The sequence below is a fragment of the Macaca nemestrina genome, chromosome 17 (genome assembly GCF_043159975.1).
Source record: "Macaca nemestrina isolate mMacNem1 chromosome 17, mMacNem.hap1, whole genome shotgun sequence".
Lineage (NCBI taxonomy): Eukaryota > Metazoa > Chordata > Mammalia > Primates > Cercopithecidae > Macaca > Macaca nemestrina.
This window is the reverse complement of record NC_092141.1, coordinates 46,923,603-46,941,105: the sequence shown is the minus strand read 5'-3', so window position 1 is coordinate 46,941,105 and position 17,503 is coordinate 46,923,603. Positions and strand designations below refer to the sequence as shown.

Sequence of the window (17,503 nt, the reverse complement as noted above, 5' to 3'; positions counted from 1 at the left end):
ACCCGGCTAATTTTTTGTATTTTTATTAGAGATGGGGTTTCAATCTCCTGACCTCGTGATCCGCCCGCCTCGGCCTCCCAAAGTGCTGGGATTACAGGCGTGAGCCACCGGCCCAGCCAATTTTAATTTTACACAATTATAAACTGGGGATGTTTACCACACATGCCCCAATAGCTCTTGGGTTCCGAAGATGACAACCAGTTTTATTTTTATTGAGCATCAATGTCCAATATATTTATATAAACCATATAAGAACCATATGTTGCTCCCTAGGAGATTAAATGTAGTCTATGAAGCAAAAAAATAATAAGGAATACCTTGGCACTTTTTGTTTTTTTAAAATCTAGGTAGCCTGGAGAACAGATAGATCTCATTTATGCCTGCATTTTGTGGCTAGCTTCTCACACATTTGGACCTAAGAAAAAGAATGGTATTTTGCTGATAATTTATTACAGCTCCATCCCTCCAACTGTTCTTTATTAGGTACCAGCAAAATGTGTTCTGCTGTTGATTGCCTTTGCTTTCCTGGCCTTTCAAATCCTTCAACCTTGCATTTTACAATGCCAATATCAAAATGAAATAATAGGCAACAAACAACTGTCTTTTAATGTAGCAATGATATATTTTGTCAATTAGAGGTGTGCTCTCTAAAAGCAGATAGTTTTCATTTTAAAGTACATAGGACAATACTCAAGAAATATTTGCTGCAATACTAGTGGTTATGGCTAAAAATAGAGCAATAGTGAAAATAAAATCAAGTGCCTACTCTAAAACCAGGAAGATGCACAGTAAAAACTTCGAAAAGTCATTTTGCCATGAAATGATTTTCTAAGCTTTTTCCTTGAGATATTAATTTTATTGTATTGATTGTATTATATTGTATTTGTATTGTATTGTATTGTATTGGATTGGATTGGCTTTATAGCACCCAGGCTACCTCCTTGAGAAACAGCAACTTACCTAGCAAATCCGCCTTTTTCACTTTTAAGAATACATTTTCATTGAATTCCTATTTGTCCAAAGATACTAAGTCTGCTCAGTGGACCTAACAGACAAACCCAAATTAGGGAAAGTAAGCTCAGATAGAAAGAGACTGTTGTGATCTCATTTTATTATGTTTTATGTATGTGTTTTAACACCTTTTCATAGATTTAAATCCTCAGGTGAATACTCCGTTCTTTGTTAGTACCTGGTGTGTGTTCAGTAGTCAAAGTAATGAAAATTAGCACCTATATAATGAACTTGTCATTTTTAATGTTCTTTACCAACCAGAATCCTAATAAGTTTACAAGGTTTAAAGTGGGTACATTAATTGATGTAGCCATTATAGGAGCACCTCTAGATACTGAAAGCCACAGCATTTTTTTTTTTTTTTTTTTTTTTGAGATGGAGTCTCACGCTGTTATCCAGGCTGGAGAGCCATGGCACAATCTTGGCTCACTGCAACCTCCACCTTCCTGGTTCAAGCGATTCTCCTGCCTCAGCCTTCTGAGTAGCTGGGATTAAAGGTAGTCGCCACCACGCCCAGCTGATTTTTGTATTTTTAGTAGAGACGGGGTTTCTCCATGTTGCCCAGGCTGGTCTCGAACTCCTGACCTCAAGTGATCCGCCCGCCTTGGCCTCCCCAAGTCTTGGGATCACGGGTGTGAGCCACCGCGCCCGGCCTGGTTTGTTTGTTTTCTTACATAAAAAGCATGATTCTCTAAAAAATGTCCAAATTTTGGCTATGTATATGAACATCGTACATACGTATTAGATTCAAGTTAATACTCACACTTTTCTACTCTGCTAACATGGCCAGAAGACATACTTTTTTTTTTTTTTGAGACGTAGTTTCGCTCTTGTCACCCAGGCTCGAGCACAATGGCGTGATCTCAGATCATTGCAACCTTTTGCCTCCTGGGTTCAAGCGATTCTCTTGCCTCGGCCTCCCGAGTAACTGGGATAACAGGCGTGTGCCACCATGCTGGGCTAATTTTGTATTTTTAGTAGAGACTGGGTTTCACCATGTTGGTCAGGCCGGTCTCGAACTCCTGACCTCAAGTAATCCACCCACCTTGTCTCCCAAAGTGCTGGGATTACAGGTGTTAGCCACTGCTCCTGGCCCAGAAGACATAAATATTTGCCGGGAAATCACACCTTTGGGAATGAACAATGGTTCTTCGTTTATTATGTCACCGACCCTAACAATGACCACACAATGTACTAAGTCAACATGGCTACGGGTGCACTATGGGCTTTTTGTTGTGAATCTCTAAGACTCCATGTCATAACCCAAATACTTTCTTGTTTGTTGGTTTTAAGACGGAGTTTCGCTCTTGTTGCCCAGGCTGCAGTGCAATGGTGCCATCTCGGCTCACTGCAACCTCCGCCTCCTAGGTTCAAGTGATTCTCCTGTCTCAGCCTCCCTAGTAGCTGGGATTACAGGTGCATGCCACCACGCCCGGCTAATGTTTGTATTTTTAGTAGAGACGGGGGTTTCATCATATTGGTCAGGCTGGTCTCAAACTCCTGACCTCAGGTGATCCAACCGCCTCGGCCAAAGTGCTGGGATTACAGGCGTGAGCCACCGTGCCCGACCCAAAATACTTTTAAAGGTATCACAGCTCCAGCCTATTCTAGCAGGAAATAGAGCAGTAAATTCTAGCAGGAAATAGAGCAGTAAAATTCCTGAACATCAGGACTTTCAGAGGCTAAATATCTTCACAACAGACCTCCAAAACCTTCAAGGTCAGAACTGAACACACGGTGGCAAGAGCAACTGTCTTCACAGCAGTTCTGCTTCCTAGGAGACAGCCACAGGGAAAGGCCTTCGGCCAGTGCCAGTATTTCGCCCAAGGGAGTACCTGCTCACATTAACCCAGCCCAAGAAGTTCCTTTGGCCAAGACGCGCACACACACCACTGTCCAGTTTTCTATTTCCCTCCAGTGTAACGACAACCACAAGCTGTCAGCACTTCACTGTTTGCGTTCCCCTCAGCGGGATCGGGATGCAGCGCCCCTGGCGAGCCGCGGTGTCAGGGCCCTTTCCTCCTCTTCCCGCCGTGGGACACGAATTCAGTGGCGTCAAGGGCCAAGATACAGAGGCCAGAGTTTGTCTCTCACCCCCCGATGCTCGTCTCCTTTTCCTCACTGCCTTCCGCCCCCTGTGATCTTGGCTCCTCACAACCTATCCAGGTCTTCTCTGGACCTCTGCCCTGAGTCAGCCCGAATCAGGCGGGCTTGCCTCGCTGAAGCAGTTCCCTTTTGAGAAGAGGCAGATTTCCCTCTACATAGACGACACCCTGACGTGGAGGGGCTTGCCCCTCGGCCCTGGGGAAGCCTTCCCGGTCCGCGGGCTGGGGCCTGAGGTTGGGCCGATCACCCCTCCTACCAGTCCTACTTCGGGTCTAGCGGAATGGCTGGGCTCGGAGGAAGGTGCCGGGCCCGCTGGCGGAATGGCCAAGACTGCCCCCTACTCTCTGGGCGCAGATTTTTCCAGCGGGGACCCCACCGCGGCCGGCCCCAGTCTCGCGAGAGGACGCGGGCCCCGCCCGGCGCCCGGCCCCGCCCGGCCCCACCTTCCCCTTGTCCCCCGCCCGCCCTCCTCCACTCCCCGCGGCGCGAGCGGCTGACTGCCCGGAGAGGAAACGGCATTCGGAGCTGCGCTCCCGCCCAGGCCGGCCCTGACGCGGGCCTCGTCAGCCGGTAACGGGGAGCAGAGGTGGGAGTTAGGGAGGCGACCACGAAAACAGTGAAGGTCGGAACCGACAGCCTCCGCCGAAAAGGGTGAGGAAAGGGTTTGAGCCTCCCCCTTCTCTGGACTCCGCAGAGCCGCGCGGGGTCGACCCCTCCCAGGGGCGGGGTCGCGCTGGGCAACTGCAGTCCTGGGTCTGACTGGGCGGGGTGCGCCCAGAAACGGGGAGAAGGGGTCAGCTGGGGGCAGAGGACACCCGGGCGGCGGGCGACGGGGAGCAGGCTGTGGGGCCGAGGCCAGGGGTGGGGTCGTGGGGCCGGGACTCCTGCTCCGGGCGGGGAAGCCCCCGGGCAGGCCGGTCCCTTCCGCCTCTCCTTTGGACCCTGACTGGAGGCCGGCGGGCGGGCGGGCGGGGGCCGGGCGGGAGAGAGGGAGGGAGCGCGGCGCGAGGGGGCGGGTCCCGGCGGCGCTGGGCGCTGATTGGCTGAGCGCGTGTGGAATCGGGTGATGGGAAACGCAGCCCGGCTCTCCCGTCCCCCCCCGCTCCGCTCCCTGCCCCCCCGTGGCGAATGTGCTGCGCGGCGGCGGGTGCTTACGCTCGCGGGGTTTGGCTGTTGCAGGCAGGAGCTGGGAGGAGGCGGCAGCGGCGGCAGCAGGAGCAGCAGCGGCGGCGGCGGCGGCAGCTGGGAGGAGGTGGTGACGGTGGCAACGGCAGCGTCGGGGACGATGGCGCGACTGGTGGCAGTGTGCAGGGACGGGGAGGAGGAGTTCCCCTTCGAGAGGAGGCAGATTCCCCTCTACATAGACGACACCCTGACGGTGAGCGGGCCGGGCCGGGCTGGGCCCGCCGCTCCCCTGGCAGCTGTTTCCCCTCCTCCCCCTCCCCCAGGCCGAGCGCTGCGCACTGGAGAAAGAGTGTGTTGCAACTCCTAGGCGAGGCCTTCTCTCCAGCAGGCCCCACAAACTCGCCTTTGCAGTGGGTGGCTCGGTAACCTCTGTCGGCCGCAAGCCCAGAGCTCCGTACGCACTCCCTCTTTCCAGATGTTCCTTTTTTTGGAACCTTTTTCCTTGACCCTTTCCCTTTAGGAGACGCTGCTTTTGCCGAAGCACACGTCTCAGAGGGGTTGAAGGATCTTGGGCGTTTAGGGCCTACCCCTTACAGAAACCACCTACCCTCGGGGAGGCTTAATTACCTGGAAATGTCGCAGCTGCACTGCTATCTGTGTATTTTCTGTTTTAATACTGGTAGCGCTCACCACATAAGCTTAATTCCTGGGGGCAGAGTGACATGCTCGTGCACAGTCAAGATTCCACTAAAATGGTTTGATTTCGTTGTAATTAGTCTCATATTGCCTCATGCATTAAAACTCTTGAAATGATTGTACTGCTAGGCCCTGCCTCTTCAAAACGGGCTTTCTTGGCATTATTTAGTTTACAGGTGGACTTTTTTTTTTTTCCCCCCAAAGGAAGCCTAATTATTGAATGTGTAAGAGTACTATAAAAAGCTGATTGCTCATCTTGAGTGTCAAGACCCAGTTCCGGGTACTTTCTTCTTTAGATTTGGTAGTATAGCATTACCGACCCTCTCTGCCCTATGTTGCTGTACTATTTCCTTTAAAAGGAAATGGCTGAAATTTGAATTGAATCTGAACAGGAAATGAGTGCAGTTGCTTGCCACTATTTCTTAAGAAATGAAATTAACCTTTTCCGAATATCTTTTGAAATCTGCATTTTGATGATGCTGAAGGTTTGGATTATACATTTGCTTATTTCGATAAGGGGCACCTAAGTCTCTTCATCTTATCAGTATTCTTTTGCTATCAAAGGCAGTTGATCAGTTTTGTTCCTCAGTATTTTTTTTTTGCAAATATTTACCGAAGTTTTTTCAAATTTTATGTAAAATGCAAGTCATTGTAGAGATGCCAGTCTGCCTTTATGCTTGCCAGTCTCAATTAAGACTTGATTGAGCTGCAGTACTTTAAAAAGGATTAGAAGAGCTGTTGAATGACTTAATTTATTAGAACTTTTTAAGTGACAGCATCTACAATTATTCAAGTGCATTTATTTTTCATGAAAAAAGGTAGAATGATTTGTTCTGACATAAATAATGTTGATGCATTAGAAATTATTTGTGTGTCTTGATTATGATTTCTGTACTTTTTGCATTAGAAGTATAATGGACTTGTATTTTTAAATAGTTGAAACTAGCACTGTGATCAAATTAAATAATGCGTTTCTTACTTTGGACTCCAGATAGGGATTCATTTGTTGATATTTTCTCTCTTCTCGCCCCTGCCAATGTAAACACTTCTGAAGCATATAGTTATGATAACAGCCTTTAAGGTTTATTGTCCCAGAATGGCTTTGGAGTTTAAAAAAAAAAAAATTCAGTGAGTTTGGATATAAGATTATTATTGGATGAATAATCATAACATAGGGAAACATATCAAAACATAGGGAAAACCAACATAAATAGGCTTTAAAAGACACTAGTTCTTGGTATATTCACAAAACTACCTTTGTGAATACAGCACATTAATACATCTATCATATAGCACTTTAAAATGACCAACTTTTTAGGTGCTTTTATACTGTATTCTCTCCACAATGATGTGACTTTCCAAAATTTTCCACTGAAAAAGATGTAACCTTGCAATGTGGTTTAGTATGGAACTTACTTTGCACTGTATCTGGTGGTTGAATTTTGCTTTTATTGTACTGTGGACTTGTGACTAAGGCAAATAAAACTTAAGCTCACTTAATTTAAATATCTGAAAATAACATTTAGGAAAAGGTGCAGTTTTTCTTTGCTTCAGAATGGGTTTTTATCACAAAGGAATGAGTGAGACAAATATTTGTGTTGGAACTTCTGCACAGTCGTTGAATGCTGGGAGTGAATGTTAGTGAAAATTTTTATCAAGGGAAACAAGTTTCTTTCAGGATATTCTACCAAATACTACTGAAAGGGAGAATCCTGAGCAAAACACCTGTTGGGAGAGAAGGGGAAAAGGGAAGAGGGAAGGAAGATACCTGTATCAAGAGTTTGAGGCTCTGCACTGTTCCTTTGATGGATGGCAGCGGTGGCCTGAAGTTAACTTTAGGTTTTGTCTTTGTCCCTAGGGTCTGTAGGTAATGCACTGAGGAAACATTTTTTGAACTTACTTCAAATAGTAGTCTTAAGATTTTGATAGGAGCTGAATGTTGCAATATAGTAACAATGTTTACAGTCAGTTGCAGACTTTATCATTTTAGTAGGGATGCTGAAACTCTACCCTTAGTTAAACTGGCAATTGTAACTTGGACTTGTAAAATGAAATTAACAAGCTTGTATGTAAAGAAGTAGCCTTAGGCCGGTGCGGTGGCTCACGCCTGTAATCCCGGCACTTTGGGAGGCTGAGGCGGGTGGATTACTAGAGGTCAGGAATTCAAGACCAGCCTGACCAACATGGTGAAACCCCGTCTCTACTAAAAATAAAAAAATTAGCCAGGCATAGTGGTGCGTGCCTGTAATCCTAGCTACTCAGGAGGCTGAAGCAGGAGAATCCCTTGAACCCAGGAGGCAGAGGTTGCGGTGAGCCAAGATCGCGCCACTGCATTCCAGCGTGGGCAACAAGAGCAGGACTCTGTCTCAAGAAAAAAAAAAAAAAAAAAGTTGCCTTAGGCCCGGTGCTGTGGCTCAAGCCTGTAATCCTAGCACTTTGAGAGGCCGACGTGGGCGAATTGCCTGAGCTCAGGAGTTTGAGACCAGCCTGGGAAACATGGTGAAAACGCGTATCTACTAAAATAGAAAAAAATCAGCGGGTGTGGTGGAGTGCACCTGTATACCCAGCTACTGATAAGGCTGAGACAAGAGAATTGATTGAACCCCCAGAGGCAGAGGTTGCAGTGAGCCGAGATCGTGCCACTGCACTCCAGCCTGGGAGACAAAGTGAAACTCTTTCAAAAAAAAAAGCCTCTTCTTTTCTTTTTTTTTTTTTTTTTGAGACGGAGTCTCGCTATGTCGCCCAGGCTGGAGTGCAGTGGCCGGATCTCAGTTCACTGCAAGCTCCGCCTCCCGGGTTCCCGCCATTCTCCTGCCTCAGCCTCCCGAGTAGCTGGGACTACAGGCGCCCGCCACCGCGCCCGGCTAAGTTTTTTTTGTATTTTTTAGTAGAGACGGGGTTTCACCATGTCAGCCAGGATGGTCTCGATCTCCTGACCTCGTGATCCGCCCGTCTCGGCCTCCCAAAGTGCTGGGATTACAGGCTTGAGCCACCGCGCCCGGCCGCCTTTTCTTTTATGTGATATGTTGTATCCACATTTAGAAGATTCCCATGGTAGTTCTGTGAGTTTGAACACTTGAGTATAGGATAGGGCTGATGTAGGTGTATTTGAGAAAATCCCAAATAAGTTGGTGGAATGGTGAAATATTTAAGAAAGTTTTATACTCTGTAGCTAAAATGTTCAGTGTTACTACAATTATAAAATAATAGAATGCAGATTTGATTTTAGAGAAGTCTTTGAAGAATTAATTTTTTTTTTTTTTTTTTTAATTGAGACGGAGTCTCACACTGTTTCCCGGGCTGGAGTGCAGTGGCACGATCTTGGCTCACTGCAAGCTCCGCCTCCCGGGTTCATGCCATTCTCCTGCCTCAGCCTCCCGAGTTGCTGGGACTACAGGCGCCCACCACCACGCCAAGCTAATTTTTTGTATTTTTTTTAGTAGAGATGGGGTTTTACCGTGTTAGCCAGGATGGTCTCGAGCTCCTGACCTCATGATCCACCCACCTCAGCCTCCCAAAGTGCAGGGATTACAGGCGTGAGCCACTGCGCCCGGCCTTTTTTTTTTTTTTTTTTTTTTTTTTTTTTGGAGACAGTCTCGCTCTGTCGCCCAGGCTGGAGTACAGTGGCATGCTCTCGGCTCACTGCAACCTCTGCCTCTCGGGTTCAAGTGATTCTCCTGCCTCAGTCACCTGAGTAGCTGGGATTACAGGCGCGTGCCACCACGCCTGTCTGATTTTTTTGTATTTTTAGAAGAGATGGGGTTTCCCTATGTTGGCCAGGCCGGTCTCGAACTCCTGACCTCAGGTGATCTGTCCATCTTGGCCTCCCAAAGTGCTGGGATTACAGGCATGAGCCACCACACCCAGCCAAAATATATATTCCTTCTAAAATCTTGAAAAATAACTACAAAGCAAATTACCCTTAGTCATACTTCTCAGGGATAAGCAGCATTTGGTATAATTTCAGTCCTAGACACACACATAGATACAGAGTTAATATATTTTCTGTAACATTTTTTGTCCTGATTTATTTCACTAAATGTAATTTTGAAAACACGTTTCCTTGTCATTTTTAAACATTTTTAATGGCCGTGTAATATTCTGTTGTATGACATTCCATAATTATTTTTCCACTGTTGGGCATGGAGGTTGTTCTAGTTTTTGCTATGAATAAACTGTAAGAACATAAATAATGCAAAAATCTTTGCATTAAAATGTTTTCTCAGGCTTTTGGAAGTGGAATTACTGGATCAAAGGATAAGAACCTTTTGTAAAGTTCCAGGTACATATTGTCCGATTGCTACAATATTTCTTTTCTTTTCTTTTTTTTGAGATGGAGTCTTACTCTGTCACCTAGGCTGGAGTGCAGTGGCATGATCTTGGCTCACTACAACCTCCGCCTTCCAGGGTCAGGCGATTCTTGTGCCTCAGCCTCCTGAGTAGCTGGAATTACAGGCGCCTGCCACCTTGCCTGCCTAATTTTTGTATTTTTAGTAGAGACGAGGCTTCACCATTTTGGCCAGGCTGGTCTGGTCTTGAACTCCTGACCTCAAGTGATCCATGTGCTTCAGCCTCCCAAAGTGCTGGGATTACAGGCATGAACCACTGCTCCCGGCCAGATTGTTACCATATTTCTGCATTGCAGTTTACTCCCCTGATTTAAACCAATCTAAATAGACTACTCTGATAAGAGTTTGGGTTTTTTTTTTTTTCTTCTTGTTTCCATGTACAGCGTTAATCTGATAAGAGTTCTTGATGTCTTACACTTTAAAAGATAATAAATGATAGCATATCCACTTGGGAATTAAATGTTTTATAATTGTTGAAAGTTTAGCATTTAATGTTTTCTTTCAATTGTAACAGTTAATTTTACTGAGGGTGATAGATGTTACAAATAGCTGTGTGGATGAAGAAGTAAAAGAGTAAAACCAAAATGAGAGTGATTTTAATAAATGCAAACTTAGTATATTGTTGGTTAGAACTTGTGAGAATGCGCTAAAAACAGATTTTTTTTGTGGTCAGGAGAAACCAGGACAGATACTTAAGAGTGAAAGTGGGTAATGGATTCAATAAACTTTATAAAGCAGTAATTGCAGCACAATGACTTGTTCTATTTGTGGCTAGCTATGGGTAGGGAACCTCTTCATGAAGCTGAATGCTAATGATGCCTCTATAAAGCCACACCTGAAATACTTTACAGGACTGTCTTCCTTTAGGTAACCTAGAATCTCAAGATTAAGTTAAGGAAGTGGTTTTAAAGAGTGAAGAACAAATTGTGCTACTAGCCTCTTTGCCTTCCCCTTTTTATTTTCATCTCTTAAAACATTTAACAGCGTATAGTGATTGGCCAGAAAACAGTAAGGTAAAAAGCCATTGTCCTAAGTGTTTGAAAGGGAAGGACAGAGTAATTATTTAGTATGAGTGCATTGTCTCTAGCCAGAGTGGTGAGTAAATACAAGAGCAAATTTAGGAGTACGTAAGCTGATGAAACCGGGAAAGACAGAAATAAATTAGATCTTAGTATTTTCGGTACTAATTAGGTTAAAATGAAATGATTTGAAATGAGTTTTGTTTTTAAAAATACTTAACTGTTCTTTATTGACTTTTTTTTTTTTTTTGAGATGGAGTTTTGCTCTTGCTGCCCAGGCTAGTGTGCAATGGCACGATCTCGGCTCACCACAACCTCCGCCTCCCGGTTTAAGTAATTATCCTGTCTCAGCCTCCTGAGTAGCTGGAATTACAGGCATGTGCCACCACAGCTAATTTTTTGTATTTTTAGTAGAGAGAGGGTTTCTCCACGTTGGTCAGGCTGGTCTCGAGCTCACGACCTCAGGTGATCCACCCGCCTCGGCCTCCCAAAGTGTTGGGGTTACGGGTGTGAGCCATCAGCTTCTTTACTGACTTTTTAAAAATAATTCCTAAATCAGGTATTATCCATATAATTAAAATATTTTAGACTGGGTACGGTGGCTTACGCCTGTCATCCCAGCACTTTTGGAGGCCTCGGAGGGTGGATCACCTGGGGTCAGGAGTTCGGGACCAGCCTGGCCAGTATGGTAAAACCCCATCTGTACTAAAAATACAAAATTAGCTGGGCATGGTGGTATGCCTGTAATCCCAGCTACTTGGGAGGCTGAGGTGGGAGAATTGCTTAAACTTGGGAGGCAGAGGCTGCAGTGAGTCGAGATTGAGCTGTTACACTCCAGCCTAGACAACAGAGTGAGACCCTGTCTCAAAAAAAAAAAAATTTTACAAATCAGCTCGCAGGTCTCAGTATTATTAGATGTGGTCTTTGACCTCTGTTTCAATTTTTAAAACAGTTGATCAGAATAAAAATACATACTGAGTCAGAATTTAGATTTTGCCTAAGAACCAGACTGGAGAGACTTTGATTTAGTTAAATAAGGAATATTTGTTTCTTAAATTGATAGCTTTGATCTTTAAACACTATAGATGACTGTCATTTTTTTTTTATTATGGCTGTTGGTATTTGGCGAAATGGTGTATATTTTTATCAAGCAAGTGAAAATATAAATCAAGGTATTAGTTGCTTAAATGGTAGGTTTGGAGTGACCTGCAATATTCTGTTGAATTACATGGTTTCAAAAGTTTATACATTTTTAATGACTTGACAGTTAAATTTCTTTGTGTCTTAAACCTTTTGATGATTCCAGAAAATATGAGTTAATTGAACTATTAACTATTTCATTGCTTTTATTGTAATAGTTTTCTGGACCAGGATTTCCAATACCAGGATTATTATTGTTATTTTTTAAAATTGGAATAGACCATGTTAAATAGAATACATACAATAGGCAGTATAGATCATTAGATATTTTGCTCATTTCAGTCATCGTCACCAGATCATTTATTTTGTATTTTTATTTTTATTTTTTTTGAGACGGAGTCTCGCTCTGTCGCCCAGGCTGGAGTGCGGTGGCCGGATCTCAGCTCACTGCAAGCTCTGCCTCCCGGGTTTACGCCATTCTCCTGCCTCAGCCTCCCGAGTAGCTGGGACTACAGGAGCCCGCCACCTCGCCCGGCTAGGTTTTTTTTTGTATTTTTTAGTAGAGACGGGGTTTCACCGTGTTAGCCAGGATGGTCTCGATCTCCTGACCTCGTGATCTGCCCGTCTCGGCCTCCCAAAGTGCTGGAATTACAGGCTTGAGCCACCGCGTCCGGCCACCAGATCATTTATTACTACAGCATTAAAATAGACCATTGACTTCAGTTTTTGTACTGTTGATAGAGATAATGTATTAAAGTGCTTATAACGATGTCTAGTACATATGAAGTGTCTTTATTATTACTTATTGCTACCTGTTTTTGGAGGTGTTAATGAGAAGACTAAGAAGGAAAACTAGAAACAAGATGTCAGGGTTGATAAACCTGAAAATTGGATGATTGACGTTTGGACATTTCATCTGTATATATGGAAGAAAAAACTTCCAGAATGGTAAAAGCTATTGAAATGGGCTGGGCAAGGTGACTCACGCTTATAATCCCAGCACTTTGGGAGACCGAGGCGGGCAGGTTGCCTGAGCTTGGGAGTTTGAAACCAGCCTGGGCAACATGGCAAAACCCTGTTTCTACTAAAAATACAAAAAATTAGCCATGCTTGGTGGCAGGTGCCTGTAATCTCAGCTACTCAGGAGGCTGAGGCAGGAGAATTGCTTGAACCTGGGAGGCGGAGGTTGCAGCGAGCCAAGATTGCGCCACTGCACTCCAGCCTGGGTGACAGAGCGAGACTCTGTCTCAAAAAAAAAAAAAAAAAAAAAAAGGCCGGGCGCGGTGGCTCAAGCCTGTAATCCCAGCACTTTGGGAGGCCGAGACGGGCGGATCACGAGGTCAGGAGTTCGAGACCATCCTGGCTAACACGGTGAAACCCCGTCTCTACTAAAAAATACAAAAAACTAGCCGGGCGAGGTGGCGGGCGCCTGTAGTCCCAGCTACTCGGGAGGCTGAGGCAGGAGAATGGCGTAAAAACCCAGGAGGCAGAGCTTGCAGTGAACTGAGATCCGGCCACTGCACTCCAGCCTGGGCAACAGAGCGAGACTCCATCTCAAAAAAAAAAAAAAAAAAAAAATGGAAGCATGTCTCTGAACATGATATAGTGAATATAGAATTGGAAGCAAGGAGCATTAACTCTTCCCCCCGTAATATATAGTATATATGCATTGTAATATATTTGGGAAATACAGGAACACATGTAGAAAAAGTTGTCTTACTACCTAGAGATAACCACATATAATGTGTTTTCTTTTTTTGAAAGATAAAGTATACACACTAAAAATGTTGTACATGCAGTCTGAAGTAAGTTAATATTTGTGTCATAGTCCATCTTCTTAGTATCTGTTTCCTTACTTCATATATCTCATATTCCTCCCTTATCAAATCAAGAAAAACTCTTAAATCTATTGCTTACATTTGACTTAGCTGTTAATGAGGCCTCATTTTGTTGTTAGAACAAGCATATTTTAAATTTCTCTAATATGGGAAGAAAGGAATGGTCACATCCATTAAAGAAGCAGGTCTTTGGTTCTGGTTGGGGAAGGAAGTGATGTTTTTAAGACCACATTCAACTGAGGAATATTTTGTTTTTGCCTTAAGTGGGTCTTTTTGTCTTGACTTCACTCTGGTTTTGTGGGAGTTTGTGGTCCTTGTGATGTGGAAATAGTTGGTCCTAGTACAATATGTTTGATCTTTAACAATGTTTTAGTTAAGATATACATATGTTACTTAACATTGTTTTGAAGGCATATCTTTTTCCCCCACATTTTAATACCTGAAATCAGGATGCTGCTTTAATTTGATGACATAGTAAAAATGGCTTGTAGTGATACATAATTGTGGTACTACTTAAAATCTGTAGGGCCGGGCGCGGTGGCTCAAGCCTGTAATCCCAGCACTTTGGGAGGCCGAGACGGGCGGATCACGAGGTCAGGAGATCGAGACCATCCTGGCTAACACGGTGAAACCCCCGTCTCTACTAAAAATACAAAAAAAAAAACTAGCCGGGCGAGGTGGCGGGCGCCTGTAGTCCCAGCTACTCAGGAGGCTGAGGCAGGAGAATAGCGTAAACCTGGGAGGTGGAGCTTGCAGTGAGCTGAGATCCGGCCACTGCACTCCAACCTGGGCGACAGAGCGAGACTCCGTCTCAAAAAAAAAAAAAAAAAAAAAAAAAAAAAAAAAAATCTGTAGTATGACAGCAGATCAGTAAAATGTACTAATTACAGATTCCCATTATGTGACATGCTGAAGCCTCCTTAAGCTTCATATGCCTTCCTATGGTAGTGAATTTTGATAATTGAATAAGTATATCAATGTATCCTTTTTATTCATAATTAGAGCAAACATTTACTATGTGCCAGGCACTGTTCTGGCTGGGCACAGTGGCTCACGCTTGTAATCCTGGTACTTTGGGCGGCTGAGGTCAGGAGTTCGAGACCAACCTGGCCAACATGGTGAAACCCCGTCTCTACTAAAAATACAAAAATTAGCTGGGCATGGTGTTGGGTGCCTGTAATCCTAGTTACTCAGGAGGCTGAGGCAGGAGAATTGCTTGAACCCAGGAGGTGGAGGTTGTGATGAGTTGAAATCATGCCACTGCACTCCAGCCTAGGTGATGGAGCAAGACTCCGTCTCAAAAAAAAGGATCGGAGTTTTGTTTTGTTTTTTTTTTTGGACAGAGTTTCACTGTTGTCCAGGCTGGAGTGCAGTGGCACGATTTCGGCTCACTGCAACCTCCGCTGCCCGGGTTCAAGCAATTCTCCTGGCTCAGCCTCCCAAGTAGCTGGGATTACAGGCATGCACCACCAAACCCGGCTAATTTTGTATATTTAGTAGAGACGGGGTTTCTCCATGTTGGTCAGGCTGGTCTTGAACTCCCGACCTCAGGTGATCCGCCTGCCCCCTCCACCCCCGGCCTCCCAGAGTGCTGGGATTACAGGCTTGAGCCACTGCACTGGGCCATGTACTCGGATTTAAAAAAAAATTTTGAGGGGCAGGGATGGGTGCAAATCTGGCTTTCAGGGATCTATTTCTGGAGTTTGTAGGCTGTATCCTGTTTTCAGAGGGGTAAAATAATTGATTTCTGTTCTGTTTGCATTTTAAGATGGTGATGGAATTTCCTGACAATGTGTTAAATCTCGATGGACATCAGAATAATGGTGCACAGCTAAAGCAGTTCATTCAGGTAATAGTTTTTTCAATCAGTGTTTTTTTTTTTTGTTGTTTTTTGTTTTGTATTTATGTATACTTATGTATGTATGTTTTTTATTTTAATTTCTTTAAATATTGTTAACAGGCTGGGTGCAATGGCTCATGTCTATAATCCTGGTAATTTGGGAGTCCGAGGCCTGTAGATCACTTGAGCCCAGGAGTCAAGACCAGCTTGGGGAACATGGCAAGACCCTATCTCTTGGCATGAGTCTGGGGTTTACATTTCTTCTCTCCTGAGTCTTCCCTTGGGTCTGCATGTGCGGTGGCCTGCCAGCACTTGGAAGAGGCCGCATATCCATTGTGTTTGCTGGAGTGGTGCACATGCTCATTTGAGGCGTTTTTCTCTTATCAGTGGACTGTTCCAGAGGAAAGTAAAAAACTAGTTAACCTCAATCAGTGTTTTTAATGGTGTATGCGTATTTTAAAGACTCATTTAAAATTCAGCTGTATTAGTTTTATATAGGGTTCTCTAGGTCTTAATATTGCACTGAAATTGCTCTTTTACCATTGCTGTAGTAAGCATACATATTTACTTACCTGATTTATGTAACTGCCATGTGAAAAAGAATTGGTGGTGGTGTGTTAATATTTTACATGTCCATAAGACTTTCATTTTAAAACCAGGCCATCTTTCCTAGTTTTTAAAAGATAAGGTATATAATTTTTCATTAAAAACTTGTTGGTTTTCTGCTGTAGTAATTGTTTTGTTGAGACAAAATAATCCTATATTATGAACTTTCTGATGTTTATTTAATTCCTGAGAAATATAGTACTTTACAAATACACTTAAATGCAATATACAGTTATCCCTCAGTATCCGTGGGGGATAGTTCAAGGATCTCTATGCAAACCAAAATCCACAATGCTCAAGTCCCTTATAGAAAATGGTGTAGTAAGGGCTGGGCATGGTGGCTCATGCTTGTAATCCCAGCACTTTGGGAGGCCAAGGCAGGTGGATCACTTGAGTTCAGTAGTTGGGCAACATGGCAAAACCCTGTCTCTACAGAAAATGCAAAAACGTTGGGCGGACATGGTGGCATGTGCTTGGGGTCCCAGCTATTCAGTAGGCTCAAGTGGGAGGATCTCTTGAGCCCAGGAGGCAGAGGTTATAGTCACCTGAGATCGCATCACTGCACTCCAGCCTGGGCAATAGAGTGAGACCTTGTCTCAGAAAAAAATAAGATGTATATTTGCATATAACCTCTGCACATCCTCCCATATACTTTAAAGCATATTTTGATTACCTATGGTACCTAATACAATGTAAATGCTGTGTAAATAGTAGTTATAGTACATCATTTAGGGAATAATGACAAGGAAGAAAAGTCTGTACATGTTTAGTACAGATGCCACCATCCTTTTTTTCCCCTCAAATATTTTCAATCCTTGGTTGGTTAAATTCATAGATGTAGAACCCGTGGATACAGAGGGCTGACTATAATTAAGATATTGGAAGATGACTTGCTAGTTTACTTCAGAACTCTTATTTCTACTTTTAGAGAAAACTTTGAATGGAAGGGTAATGGTAAATGTGAGAAAATGCTTCTTGGGAATTATCCTACTTTCCTATCTGTTTTTGGTAAATCTGGAAGTGTTAACTGCAGTTAACTATAACTCTGTCAGGTAGAAGTTACTTACTAGAGTTTGCTCATTTATCTGCAACAGTAGCTCTCAGTTATTTTTCTACCTTGTCATAACCAGCAGATACCATTCATAAGCAGCAGCATGCTAGTTCCTCACTTCCCTACATAGGGAAGATAGGCCATGTTTTCTCCCACTAATCCGTAATACACCTGGTCATACCTCCAGATTGGGAATTGCTGCTCCACATGATTACCATCCTAACCTGAGTCCTGTAGCTAAACATAGTGATAGTAAGTGTGTTGTTAAAAGTTGTAAAAACAGAACAAAACAAAAAAAGAAAACAGGTCAGGCTTGGTGGCTCACGCCTGTAATCCCAGCACTTTGGGAGGCTGAGGCAGATGGATCACAAGGTCAAGAGATCAAGACCATCCTGGCCAACATGGTGAAACCCCATCTCTACTAAAAATACTAAAATTAGCTGGGTGTGGTGGTACATGCCTGTAGTCCCAGCTACTCTGGAGTCTGAGGCGGGAGAATCACTTGAACCCAGGAGGCAGAGGTTGCAGTGAGCTGAGATTGTGCCACTGCACTCCAGCCTGGCGACAGAGCGAGACTCAGTCTCAAAAAACAAAAACAAACCAACCAAAAAAAAAGGTGTAGCTGTATTGTCCTTTTTTTTTGTAAGAGGACTGGCCTAATAGTCACTGAACCAGCCCTACATTTCCAGATGCAGGACTGCTTTTTGGCATACTAAGCAAAA

At 44.1% G+C, this 17,503-nt stretch overlaps 1 protein-coding gene across 4 annotated transcripts in view; it reads left to right on the top strand.

The window, feature by feature from the left end:
• Positions 1 to 3,588: 3,588 nt before the first annotated feature.
• The window catches only part of LOC105476875 (gametogenetin binding protein 2), a 53,499-nt gene continuing 39,584 nt past the window's right edge, over positions 3,589 to 17,503 (top strand). For 2 of the 4 annotated variants that reach the window (XM_011733164.2, XM_011733163.2), the window contains exons 1-3: positions 3,591 to 3,768; positions 4,297 to 4,495; positions 15,053 to 15,133. In XM_011733164.2, coding sequence (XP_011731466.1) covers positions 4,403 to 4,495; positions 15,053 to 15,133 — 174 coding nt within the window. In that variant the 5' untranslated portion in view covers positions 3,591 to 3,768; positions 4,297 to 4,402. Of the gene's footprint in view, positions 3,769 to 4,296; positions 4,496 to 15,052; positions 15,134 to 17,503 lie in introns of all 4 variants that reach the window. The other 2 variants (XM_011733166.2, XM_011733165.2) reach the window with 2 other exon arrangements.